At 46.2% G+C, this 13,289-nt stretch overlaps 1 protein-coding gene across 1 annotated transcript in view; it reads left to right on the top strand.

Moving 5' to 3' along the window:
- Positions 1–13,289, top strand: part of LOC124616624 (growth arrest-specific protein 1-like) — a 58,247-nt gene that overhangs the window by 33,554 nt on the left and 11,404 nt on the right. The window contains exons 2-3 of the mRNA XM_047144948.1: positions 1,757–1,996; positions 4,726–4,982. Of these exons, the coding sequence (XP_047000904.1) occupies positions 1,757–1,996; positions 4,726–4,977 (492 nt within the window). The 3' untranslated portion in view covers positions 4,978–4,982. The remainder of the gene's footprint in view (positions 1–1,756; positions 1,997–4,725; positions 4,983–13,289) is intronic.

Genomic DNA, 13,289 nt, shown 5'->3' with positions numbered 1-13,289 from the left:
CACGCTAACCACGGGACCACGGAGCTCCTGAGTACGTCCTCTCCTAGATGTTGCCTATATTGCGCATGCACTACTCAGTTTGTATATTTTGCTTATTTTTCATAGTTCCACACAACTTCTTCCTCTTTTCTCGATTCATCTGTGTTCAGTTTTTCAAGGACTATCGACTATGCCAAGTTATAACTAAGTCTGAGGGGGGTGTGATGGGGAGGTTCCCTTGTGAGATGGCGCTGTTGCCGCACTCTTCGCACGGCAGTTAGATCGAATCGCGCTCTTCAGCGCTGGTTTGAACTTGCTCAAGTTGCTAAGAACTCCACCGCAAAATTTAGTAAGGGGTACTACTATGGATAGTAGTATGGGGTAATGAATCAAGCCCCCGAGGCCGACGAGAAAGACAGCACGTGACACTGCATGTCTTACGAGAGCCAACAACCGTCACTATTTCAGGCGAATTTATTTACACTACTGGCCATTAAAATTGCTACACCAAGAAGAAATGCAGGTGATAAACGGGTATTCATTGGACAAATATATTATACTACAACTGACATGTGATTACATTTTCACGCAATTTGGGTGCATAGATCGTGAGAAATCAGTACCCGTAAGAACCACCTCTGGCCTTAATAACGGCCTTGATACGCCTGGGCATTGAGTCAAACAGAGCTTGGATGGCGTGTACAGGTACAGCTGCCCAAGCAGCTGTTAGTTATTTTCATGTTTGCAGGATATTTTCTGAATGACCGATTGACTTGCCTACCTCACAAAACCCAGCGCATGGACCCACACATCGACAGTTTCTTCTCCCTGTCAGATTTTGAATGTCTTTATTTATTTATTTATGTTTCAGCTAATTCAACCTATGCAAAGCACAGCCTGTTTATTCTTAAGCTAAAAAACAGAATTTCATTCGCTTTTTTCCATTTCACTCTGGCTCCTGCTGTCCTCTGCTAGTATAAACCTGCGACTTTCTTTTAGTTCCTTATCCCAATATTTGGGTGGCCTCTCTTGTGGTCTACGACTTTCTCTGAGAGTCCACTCCAATACTGCCACTGTTGATCTTTCGTCATTTCTTCGTGACATATGCCCAGCCCATTTACATTTTAGAGCCTGTGATTATTGGGCCTCCACAATATTCTGAAACATGTGCAGAAGTAGTATCTTGCTCTTATACTAGAGAGGGACACAGGTACACCGAAGTTGTAACAGGACACATATACATCATTCTAATGCACATTAATTCATCTAATATTATATTGCCGTGTGACTTGGGCTTCCCGCCGGGTGCAAGTCTTTCGATCTGTCGCTAGTTCGGCGACTTGCGCGTCGATGGGGATGAGGTGATGATTTTTAGGACAACACCACACCCAGTCCCTGAGCGGAGAAAGTCTCCGACCCAGCCGGGAATCGAACCCGGGACCTTGTTATTGACATTCTGCTGCGCTGACCACTCAGCTACTGGGTGCGGACAATCGATCTAGTGATGGAGGTTTAAACTTGCGAAACTGGTCTTGATAGTGAGTATACGGTAGCTGGTAACCGTAAACTTGTTATTTCATTCGAAGACTATTGAATTATACAATAGTCCTTTTAAGATAACTGCACAGAGCCAGATGTTAATTGTACACAAACCGATGTTTCCGGCATACAGGTGTACTGCTGCCGTCCCTGAGCCTAGACAGACGACGCCTTAACCCCTGTGGTCCGTTCTGGGACGCCAGAGTGAACGGTTGTGTTGTGTTGTGTGTGTGGGCAGTGCCGGTGCAGCGACGAGGAGTGTTCGGAGACGAAGCGGCGCGTGGAGGTGTGCCGGCCGTGGGTGGAGAACATGACGCGCACCTCGCGCCTCAGCTGCCGCGCCGCGCAGGCCGTCTGCGACGCCGACCAGCTGTGCTACACGGCGCTCGACTTCTACCACCGCAACTGCCGCGCCATGTTCGCCGGCCGCCGCTGCTCGCACCGCTGCAACAACTCCATCTCCATCCTGCGCCGGCAGGTGAGACAGCGCCGCTCGTACCTGCCCCATGCTCCTCTTCCACCTGCTTCCATCTCTTAAATACCCCCTATCTTCCTGCTTCCATCTCTACACCTTCGATAGCATCTACCTCTATCCAACTGCTTGCAGCTCTGCACCTCCAGAATAGCCTACCTATCACTCTGTCTCAGTCTCTACAGCTGCTTGTCTATCCACGTGCTTCCATCTCCATATCTCTGGTACCCCTATCTATCCACCTACTTGCATCTCTACATCTCCAATACATCCTAGCTGTCCACCTCTTTCCGTCTCTAATACCTCCTAAGCATACACCTGCTTCCATATCTACATCTCCAATACTCCCTATCTTTCCACGTGCTTCCACCTCTGCATCTTCAGTGCCCCCTCTCTGTACACCTACTTCCACCTCAACACCTATACGAATGTGGGGAGTCTGTTCTTTCAGACATGTCCATAAGAACACACACCATGTAGAATCCACAGCTGTTGTTCAGGTGGGAGAAAGGAAAGCAAGGGGAAGGAACCACTGAAATCAGCTCCTTTGGGACTTCATAGGGAATCAGCGGCGACGAGTGAAAATGTGTGCCAGACCAGGATTCGAACCTTGGATTTCCTGCGTACTAGGTAGCCAGACACATATCCCAAAGAACAGCTCTACACTTTCATATAATTGACTTGCCGTATGAGCAATGACTGCACCATCTTCAGTGCACATGCACAACTGTGTTCGCCCTTCTGTGGGAATCTGTAAGTAGCGAGTAAGGAGAACATCGATGGGGACTGTGGATAAGTAGCACTAGGTGGGAATGTGCGTCAGCAATGTGGTCTTCGCAATTGCGATAAACACTGTGCCCAGGTGGCGAAGTGGCTAACGCAATTGACTAGTGAGGAGGAGATTCCACTTTCGAAACCTGTTTCGTCACACATTTTCTCTCATTGTTGTTGACCCCACATAAAGTCCTGACACAGCTGACATTAATGGTTTCTTCCCTTTCTTTTTCTTCCCACCCACCTCCATCTTCAATATACATACCATCTACATCTCCAGTAACCCTTGCCTATACACCTGCTTCCACCTCTACATGTCCAGTACCCTCTATCCATCCAACTCCTTCCACCTCTACATGTGAAGTACTCCCTATCTATCAACCTGCTTCCATCCTTACATCTCCAGTACCCTCTATCTGTCCACCTGCTCTCACCTTTACATCTCCAACGGTCTCTATCTATATTACTAAACGGCGAAAACAATCACAAGATCAAGCTGCGGATTGGCTGTCTAGAAGCTTCCAGGGGCCACAAAAATTATATTTTCAGTATTTCATGTGTTATTTGACCAATAAACAGTGTATGTGGGCTGTAATGGCCATAAGTGCAGATATTTTTATATGTGGTACCTTGATATGTACGCACATCATTGTATTGGTTGTTTTTTTTTCTCTGTGTGAAGTAGCCTTCCAACAGACACATCATATAATTTACTACCTGATGGTCGGCCGGGGTGGCCGAGCGGTTCTAGGCGCTACAGTCTGGAATCGCGCGGCCGCTACGGTCACGAATAAAAATATCTGCAGTCATACCTATTATTCCCAGTATATCTCCAGGCAGTGTAACTCACGGTACACATATTACCCACACTACGTTTTTCCACTATTTCAGACTGAGAGCACTTAGCGACTTCTAACGAACTTTACAGAAAATGTCAAACCTTTTCAAAAGTTTCTGCCCGTGACATCCACCACAAAATTATGAAACGGAAAGAATATCGCTCTTCATATATTAAAAGTTCAGCATCAGGCATGACGTTTTATATTATTGCATGCTTATTACTGACTCTATTCATAAAACATTTTACAGACTGTACATAAACCACTGTATGTACTTGCAGGGTTATATCGTTTTGTGATACATACTTCAGGACATATGAAGTCATAAACATTGAGATGTGGGAAATAAAGTTTTGACTTTTTTGTAAGTCTGTGGTTCAATATTCCAGAAACTAATAAAGCTAACATAATTACAACTTCGCGACGTGAACCGTAAATGTTTCACATGCTCAACGTCAAGTATTTAACACATCAGCTAATTTGTAAAGTAATTAGTCTACTGAATCTGTTATATATATGAGAGATCGGATCTTTGAAGACTCGAGGCGGTTGAGGTGTTGCTAGTATCCACTATAATCTGTTTCACATAACCTAAATTTTGTCTGTTCCTGTAATTAGAGCACACAACATAAAAAATTAATATTTCGCCGCCCCCCCCCCCCCTCCCAAGAGAAATCACTGTAATACCGCAAAACACAGCCTGTATACTCGATAATGACATCAGTACAGGGGACAAGAGAGACGACAAGTTTCATCACGTGTACCATATCCGGGACTAAGGCAACCCGTTCATAATTAAATCCTTCAGATGTAGCAAATTGCAGGGATCGCACTGTTCCACATATTGGGATTTAGGGATCGTGATGTATGACCGAACGAGCGAACGGCGAGCACTGCTGTGCTGTTGCCGCGTGGGGTAGCCGCGAGGTCTAGGGGCGCCTTGCCACGGTTCGCGCGGCTCCCCCCGTCGGAGGTTCGAGTCCTCTCTCGGGCTTGGGTGTGTGTGTGTTGTCCTTAGGTTAAGTTAGATTACGTAGTGCGTAAGCTTAGGGAGCGATGACCTCAGCAGTTTGGTCCCAGAGGAACTAACCACAAATTTCCAATTTTTTTGCGCCGTTGCAGGAGAAGGCGGCCAAGCTGTCGGACTGCCGGTGCGACGGTAGCGAGGGCTACGACTGCGAGCGCGTGCGGGTCAACATGAACCGCCTGTGCTTCCCCGCCAGCGCGGAGCCGCCCCCGCGGGAGCCGGCCGAGCCGCCCCCGCTGCTCCCGCCCACCGCCGCCGCCGCTGCCGCCCCCGGCGCCGCCCCGCTGTCCGCTGCCGCCTGGCTCGCAGCCCTGCTGTGCTGGAGGCTGCTGCCCCTCGCCACCTGACACAGGTACCCACTGCCACACACACTGCCGCTCTCCTTGGGTCGCGAGCCCAAACATCGACGTGCTACGTGCACAGAGCATAGAACTAAATAGAGTGACCTTCGGGCGCACGAGAGGTGCAAGCTCCCCACTTTTCAACGACGCGCTTCGCCTTATTTAGGCATCTTCAGGTTATCTTTATGCTTACTACCTGAGCCCCCATCTTACTGTTACTCGCTCCTGTCAACGGGAACGCGTTATGCAGAACTTGGTTGCTCTCGCGTCCATCTAGAAAAGATAACCTGAAGATGCCTAAATAAGGCGAAACGCGTCGTTGAAAAGTAAAAAAACCAAAATTGCAACCAAGACTGTTTTTAACCAATACTGTTACGCATTCGTTTCCTGTATGCCACATATGGATTGGAAGAATTTATCTCTCTCTCTCTCTCTCTCTCTCTCTCTCTCTCTCTCTCTATATATATATATATATATATATATATATATATATATATATATATATATATACTCCTGGAAATGGAAAAAAGAGCACATTGACACCGGTGTGTCAGACCCACCATACTTGCTCCGGACACTGCGAGAGGGCTGTACAAGCAATGATCACACGCACGGCACAGCGGACACACCAGGAACCGCGGTGTTGGCCGTCGAATGGCGCTAGCTGCGCAGCATTTGTGCACCGCCGCCGTCAGTGTCAGCCAGTTTGCCGTGGCATACGGAGCTCCATCGCAGTCTTTAACACTGGTAGCATGCCGCGACAGCGTGGACGTGAACCGTATGTGCAGTTGACGGACTTTGAGCGTGGGCGTATAGTGGGCATGCGGGAGGCCGGGTGGACGTACCGCCGAATTGCTCAACACGTGGGGCGTGAGGTCTCCTCAGTACATCGATGTTGTCGCCAGTGGTCGGCGGAAGGTGCACGTGCCCGTCGACCTGGGACCGGACCGCAGCGACGCACGGATGCACGCCAAGACCGTAGGATCCTACGCAGTGCCGTAGGGGACCGCACCGCCACTTCCCAGCAAATTAGGGACACTGTTGCTCCTGGGGTATCGGCGAGGACCATTCGCAACCGTCTCCATGAAGCTGGGCTACGGTCCCGCACACCGTTAGGCCGTCTTCCGCTCACGCCCCAACATCGTGCAGCCCGCCTCCAGTGGTGTCGCGACAGGCGTGAATGGAGGGACGAATGGAGACGTGTCGTCTTCAGCGATGAGAGTCGCTTCTGCCTTGGTGCCAATGATGGTCGTATGCGTGTTTGGCGCCGTGCAGGTGAGCGCCACAATCAGGACTGCATACGACCGAGGCACACAGGGCCAACACCCGGCATCATGGTGTGGGGAGCGATTTCCTACACTGGCCATACACCACTGGTGATCGTAGAGGGGACACTGAATAGTGCACGGTACATCCAAACCGCCATCGAACCCATCGTTCTACCATTCCTAGACCGGCAAGGGAACTTGCTGTTCCAACAGGACAATGCACGTCCGCATGTATCCCGTGCCACCCAACGTGCTCTAGAAGGTGTAAGTCAACTACCCTGGCCAGCAAGATCTCCGGATCTGTCCCCCATTGAGCATGTTTGGGACTGGATGAAGCGTCGTCTCACGCGGTCTGCACGTCCAGCACGAACGCTGGTCCAACTGAGGCGCCAGGTGGAAATGGCATGGCAAGCCGTTCCACAGGACTACATCCAGCATCTCTACGATCGTCTCCATGGGAGAATAGCAGCCTGCATTGCTGCGAAAGGTGGATATACACTGTACTAGTGCCGACATTGTGCATGCTCTGTTGCCTGTGTCTATGTGCCTGTGGTTCTGTCAGTGTGATCATGTGATGTGTCTGACCCCAGGAATGTGTCAATAAAGTTTCCCCTTCCTGGGACAATGAATTCACGGTGTTCTTATTTCAATTTCCAGGAGTATATATATATATATATATATATATATATATATATACAGCGTATAAAATACATATATATACAAACTTTGCACGTGCTCTCCGCTATGTAGCTTTTCTCATTCGATTCTGAGGAAACTATACGGTAAAAAAATCATTTTTCCACATCTTGTAGCGACACATCGGAGCTTCAAAATGAACTTGTTTTCTTTTCTTCATTGCCCATAGCTACTGTGATACTTCAATGTAAAGTATGATGTTTTGAAATATGTTTAGTAATCCATCAAGGAAGGTGGGGACTGCAGCCGAACACGAAGTATTTGAATAACGATAACGAAACCAGCGGCTGTATTTGAATCTGCATCATTTATTCTTTTTAACACATGCGATAAGGTTCGATACCAAATGGTGTCATCTTCAGGCCGCAGGCGTAAGTCGCCATCCACATTCGTTCTCATGTGCAATTAAAAGAATCGTATGCAGCGGGGCAATATTAACTGCATTCCGTTCCTTCCACGCTGGTCTTGTTATTGCCACAGAAGGTACGGAGTCCAGGTAATTTTGTCCAGCTGATACGATTCTAATGTTGTGGATGGCAGGTTACGCTTGGGCCCTGAAGATGGTAGCATGTGTTAAGAAGAATAAACGAGGTAGATTCAAATACAGCCGGAGGTTTTGTTATCATTGTTCAAGTATTTTGAAATGTAGTCGCTGTACAGTTTACGTTTGGTGTGTTTTATGCCGCATGTTACAGCGTATGAAATATAGCAAACGTACCGAAGTTGTTTTTAACTTTGGAAGCAGAGCCATATCTTTTCAGTTGCTGAGAAATACGTGAGGCGTATTGCAGATTGTCCGTGACGGGTCTGCCACTTACGCGCCATACGTGCGGCTATTGCCGCCTGCTGTGTGCAGTGTGGAGCTGCCTCGTATTTCTCTTCTTCGAATGCTGCCGATAGAAATCGAAGCTGAAAAGAAACAAAAACGAAATGAAATGAAAAGACACTGGCAATAATCAGCTCATGACGCTGACTGTATGGTTTTAGCATTCCGTACCTCAGTCGGTAAAAAATAGAAACGTAATACGATCATTTTGTCGGCCATCAGTCTATCTCTCTAAATATTAACACTCCTTTTTCTCAGAAAAGGGCAGACGTATCAAGTTGAAAGTGTGTCACGTACCGGAGTCTACGGTCACCTCACGTCCGAAAAAAATGTAAGCTTCTACGTCGACGCAGGCAAACGACACAGCCATTTACGTCACATATTTTGATATCTTTCCAGTATCGATGTGGGTAACAGGCAAAAATCGTTGAAGTTCTCGAATGCCCAGATGGGTGAATTATCTGTACACATAATTATGTTTCTGCTGAACCTTCAACGCGCGAATCTTACTAGCATTAATCCAGATTTTCTTCAGTCTGTGCTACCTGGTCTCAGGAAGGAATGTTACCTGCATTATTTTGTTCATAACGTTATGTTTATTGTTGAATTTATTCGATCATTTATCCAACTAACTTGAAAACTAACTAAAATGAAAACTAAGAAATTTAAAGCAGACCTGACAAAAAGGTGAGGTGAGGCAGTGAGTAAACAGGTAGACACAGACAAAAAAAAAAAAACCGCGAGACTGGTGCTGCGCTGCGCACCCCAAAGGCTGGGGGTCGGAGCGTACGCCCTACGGTCCTACGCCTCAGTAAAGCCCCTCTACTTACTTCTATGCTCTGTGGCTACGTGGAGAGCTTCTGACGTCAGAGCTTGTGAAATGCACCTTGTGGGGTATTTCCTAACCAGCAGAGGAATCTCATGTATGTCAGATACCGTATCTGATGAAGTGTATCTGGACATCTCCATGTAATGCGGAATTGACCGATAGATGTCACCAGAGGCGCTCTCGCCACTATGAAAGCAGTCTCTGTCAGTAGGGATGCAGTAACAGCAGAACAGGTCTTTCTCGAGGGCCCAAGTGACTAGTCTTTCAATGTTACCTGACTAACAAATTCATTAGGGACATTTCAACTCTTCTGAACCTGAGGAGCCGACTGTTGATGATGTGAGTGTCGAGTTGAAACGCGAAGGAACAACCGGAGATAAACCAAGACCAGCCGGACCTTACGTACTGACGGACAGCGATCATCGAGTATTCCGGAGACTGGTTGTAAAAAAATTATTTGTGGACAATAACATTCTTGAAAAGTACTCGCCTGAACCCCGTGGAACACCATTAAGATGACCTCGTCCCAGACCCCAGCGTCAAGCATCCCTACCCAACGTAAAGTCCCGAGTGACTGGAAAAAAGCGCAGGTGACGCCTGTATATAAGAAGGGTAGAAGGACGGATCCTCAAAATTACAGACCAATATCCTTAACATCGGTTTGTTGCAGGATTCTCGAACATATTCTCACTTCGAATATAATGAATTTCCTTGAGACAGAGAAGTTGCTGTCCACGCATCAGCACGTCTTTAGAAAGCATCGCTCCTGCGAAAGGCAACTCGCCCTTTTTCACATGATATCTTGCGAACCATGGATGAAGGGTATCAGACGGATGCCATATTCCTTGACTTCCGGAAAGCGTTTGACTCTGTGCCCCACTGCAGACTCCTAACTAAGGTACAGCATATGGGATTGGTTCCCCAATATGTGAGTGGCTCGAAGACTTCTTAAGTAATAGGACCCAGTAGGTTGTCCTCGATGGTGAGTGTTCATCGGAGGTGAGGGTATCATCTGGAGTGCCCCAGGGAAGTGTGATAGGTCAGCTGTGGTTTTCTATCTACATAAATGATCTTTTGGATAGGGTGGATAGCAATGTGCGGCTGTTTGCTGATGATGCTGCGGTGTACGGGAAGGTATCGTCGTTGAGTGACTGTAGGAAGATACAAGATGATTTGGACAGTATTTGTGATTGGTGTAATGAATGGCAGCTAACTCTAAATATAGATAAATGTAAATTAATGCAGATGAATAGGTAAAGGAATCCCGTAATGTTTGAATACTCCATTAGTAGTGTAGCGCTTGACACAGTCACGACGATTAAATATATGTGCGTAACATTGCACAGCAACATGAAGTGGGACAAGCATGTAATGGCAGTTGTGGGGAAGGCGGATAGTCGTTTTCGGTTCATTGGTAGAATTTTGGGAAGATGTGGTTCATCTGTAAAGGAGACCGCATATAAAATGCTAATACGACCTATTCTTGAGTACTGCTCTAGCGTTTGGGATCCCTATCAGGACAGATTGAGGGAGGACATAGAAGCAATTCAGAGGCGGGCTGCTAGATTTGTTACTAGTAGGTTTGATCATCACGCGAGTGTTACGGAAATGCTTCACGACCTCGGGTGGGAGTCCCTGGAGGAAAGGAGGCGTTCTTTTCGTGAATCGCTACTGAGGAAATTTGGATAACCAGCATTTGAGGCTGACTGCAGTACAATTTTACTGCCGCCAACTTACATTTCGCGGAAAGACCACAAAGATAAGATAAGAGAGATTAGGGCTCGTACAGAGGCATATAGGCAGTCATTTTTCACTCGTTCTGTTTGCGAGTGGAACAGGGAGAGAAGATGCTAGTTGTGGTACGAGGTACCCTCCGCGACGCACCGTATGGTGGATTTGCGGAGTATGTATGTAGGTGTAGATGTACCTTCTCCGATTCCGGCTCTTGAGGAAGAATGGGGTGCCATTCCTCCACAGACATTCAGAAGCGTCTTCGAAAGTTCAAGGCGTCATAAAGGCGAAGGGTGAATATACTCAGTATTACAGCCCACCAGCAGGTGTACGGATGATAGTGTACTATGAACGCACTTTCCGAAGTAAACCAATGAAATGGTGAAAACGCCACCTACGTCACGTGCAGGTCGCTTCTCGTTTCATTACGGACACAGCATCACGGTTGCCTCGACACAGAGAACAGTTACGTGTTTCGACTAGCGTCAACAGTACAGGTTATTATCGTAATCGTTGTAGCACGGGGGACCAGTCTCGTGTGGAAGCTAGTTTACGCTTATGCTTTTCGACAACTCGTGTGTAATGTACAGTTAGCACGCGGCGCCTGCGACCGCCAATTCCCGTTGCACCGTGCCGTGGTCGTATATGTTACTTTCCCCGTACGTACCATATGGACAAGCCGGAACGTTTTTCAGTGTTCAGCACCATGGTGGGTACCACGTCATCGCGTTAAACGTTGAGTGCCACGTTCCGTATGAAGGTGATTTTATTCCGTCTTCACACGGAACGTGTTTCTCAAAGTGCGGCACGTCGAACGTGACTGGTGGACGTTTAGAAGCGAACTGGTACATCACACGAAACGTATTCCTCAATGTGGTTTACGATCGCAGCCCTCTCCACCGGCAAATGTCGGCTATATCTGGCGCGCTAATCATGCAATTTAGCAAAATCGACGCGCTTAAAATGCGAGAGAATCAGGCAGTGACGTAAATAGAAATATTACAGTTCATTGGTCCACGTTCATTGGCACATTTACAAGGTCTACCTCTACATCTACACAGACACTCCGTAAGCCACTGCAACATGCGTGGCGGAGGGTACCTTGTATCACTACTAGCCATCTCCTTTCCTGTTCCAGCCGGAAACAGAACGAGGGGAACACAACTGTACACCTCCGTATGAGCCCTGATTTCGCGTGCCTTATCTTCGTGGTCCTTACACCCAATGTATGTTGGCAGTAGTAGAATCATTTGACAGTCAGCTTCCTTCTTTAAATTTTCTCAATAGTGTTCCTTACGAAGAACGTCGTCCTCCCCCCAATGGTTCCCATTCGAGTTCACAAATCATCTCTGTAAAACTTACGTGGTGTTCGAACCTGCTGGTAACAAATCTGGTAACCCGCCTCTGAATTGGCTTCACTTTGGGATTTGCTTTACTCTATGCAGGAAATATGATTGGCAAATAAGATAGCAAGCACTGGCGCCATTCATCAAGCAAGGTAACACTCAATCAAGCACTTGAGCTCTCTTATTTATACGTAATATCGAATATTTACTTCTATTACATTAATAAAGAATCTCTAGACTCTTTCGGAAAATATGAAGATGAATAAGAAAATATTACAGAAAGGAGTACGCTACACGGCAAACTTCCAGCGTAGATTCCACGTCCCTGCCCAGTACAATACCTTTTTCCCGCCTTTATTTAAAAATGTTTAGTATTACACTAAACAATACTATAGTATCTATTGCATTCTCATAGGTCGTCTCAATTCTCAGCCTAAGTTTCACTCTGTGTATATCACCCTACCGGCTACTACTAAATTAGCAATACACCGATAATATTACTCCTGTGAAAGGATATTAATTTGACCGTGTCCGTGCGCAATGGAAATGTATGACTGTTTTTGTTTGTCTAAAGATCTATATTGAAAGGAAGCGGTAGCAGAACAAATGGGAATCGAACTAAGGTTCTATTAGTAATCAAGTTACTGTAATTACATTAAAGGAAACGGTAGCCAGCCTAATTAGGCAAAGTTGTAACAAGTACTAGCATGGTTCATTAAAGGAAGTTACCTATTGGAATTGACTTTACATGATACAGAAATTATGTTTTGCAGATAAGATACTAAGCACTAGTGCAATTCGTCAAGCAAGCTAACAGTAGTTTGGCATGAACAACACAGAAAGAATACAAACCTTTTTTGCAACAACTGGCTCTCCATAACACTATCCGTAAATTACAGTACTAAGCTAATAATCATTATAGATAAATGATTACTAATGGTGGAGTGCTATTAACCTGGACAAGTAGTCCTTTTACCAATGTAATTAATGGAAATTACTAGCACTGAAATAGTATTAAAGTAATTGCATCATTTATACTGATTGGTATTTGTATCCATGGCTCTTGCTATGTAACTAGCTCTAGAAATTTTCTTCTTAGCGTCGGATTTTCATAGTGCAGAGCTAACCAAAGTATGCCATCAATAATACTTCCACAACTACTTCCACAACTAAGGCTTCTTGCCTCGATCAGTTCACAAGATGTGAACACGTTGACTGCTAGTCACTAACGGACTTGCCACAAAGGAGTCTTGCAGTTCGACCGCCAACTCCACCTTTCTTATTCCCACCAAGCCAGTTTCACTGCAGAGGGGATTCCCTCCAAGTATTACCCATTTACAAATCTACATACCGTACGCATGAACCAGTACTACAAGTGAAATTTTAACAATTCCATTTTTTACGGCATATTAGTTTTGAAGTTATAGCCATAGATTAATTACAATTGCATAAATGGTCATAAATAATGAATAATACTTTAACAATATTAGAGAAGGAAAGTTGCTACTCACCATACAGCAGAGATGCTGAGTCACGATAGGCACAACAAAAAGATTCACACAATTATAATTTTCGGCCATGAAGGCCTTTGTCAGCAATAGACACACACACGCACACACACA

The sequence above is a fragment of the Schistocerca americana genome, chromosome 5, assembly GCF_021461395.2.
Source record: "Schistocerca americana isolate TAMUIC-IGC-003095 chromosome 5, iqSchAmer2.1, whole genome shotgun sequence".
NCBI classification, from domain to species: domain Eukaryota; kingdom Metazoa; phylum Arthropoda; class Insecta; order Orthoptera; family Acrididae; genus Schistocerca; species Schistocerca americana.
The sequence above is the reverse complement of the archived record's forward strand: the minus strand, read 5'-3'. Positions and strand labels throughout refer to the sequence as shown.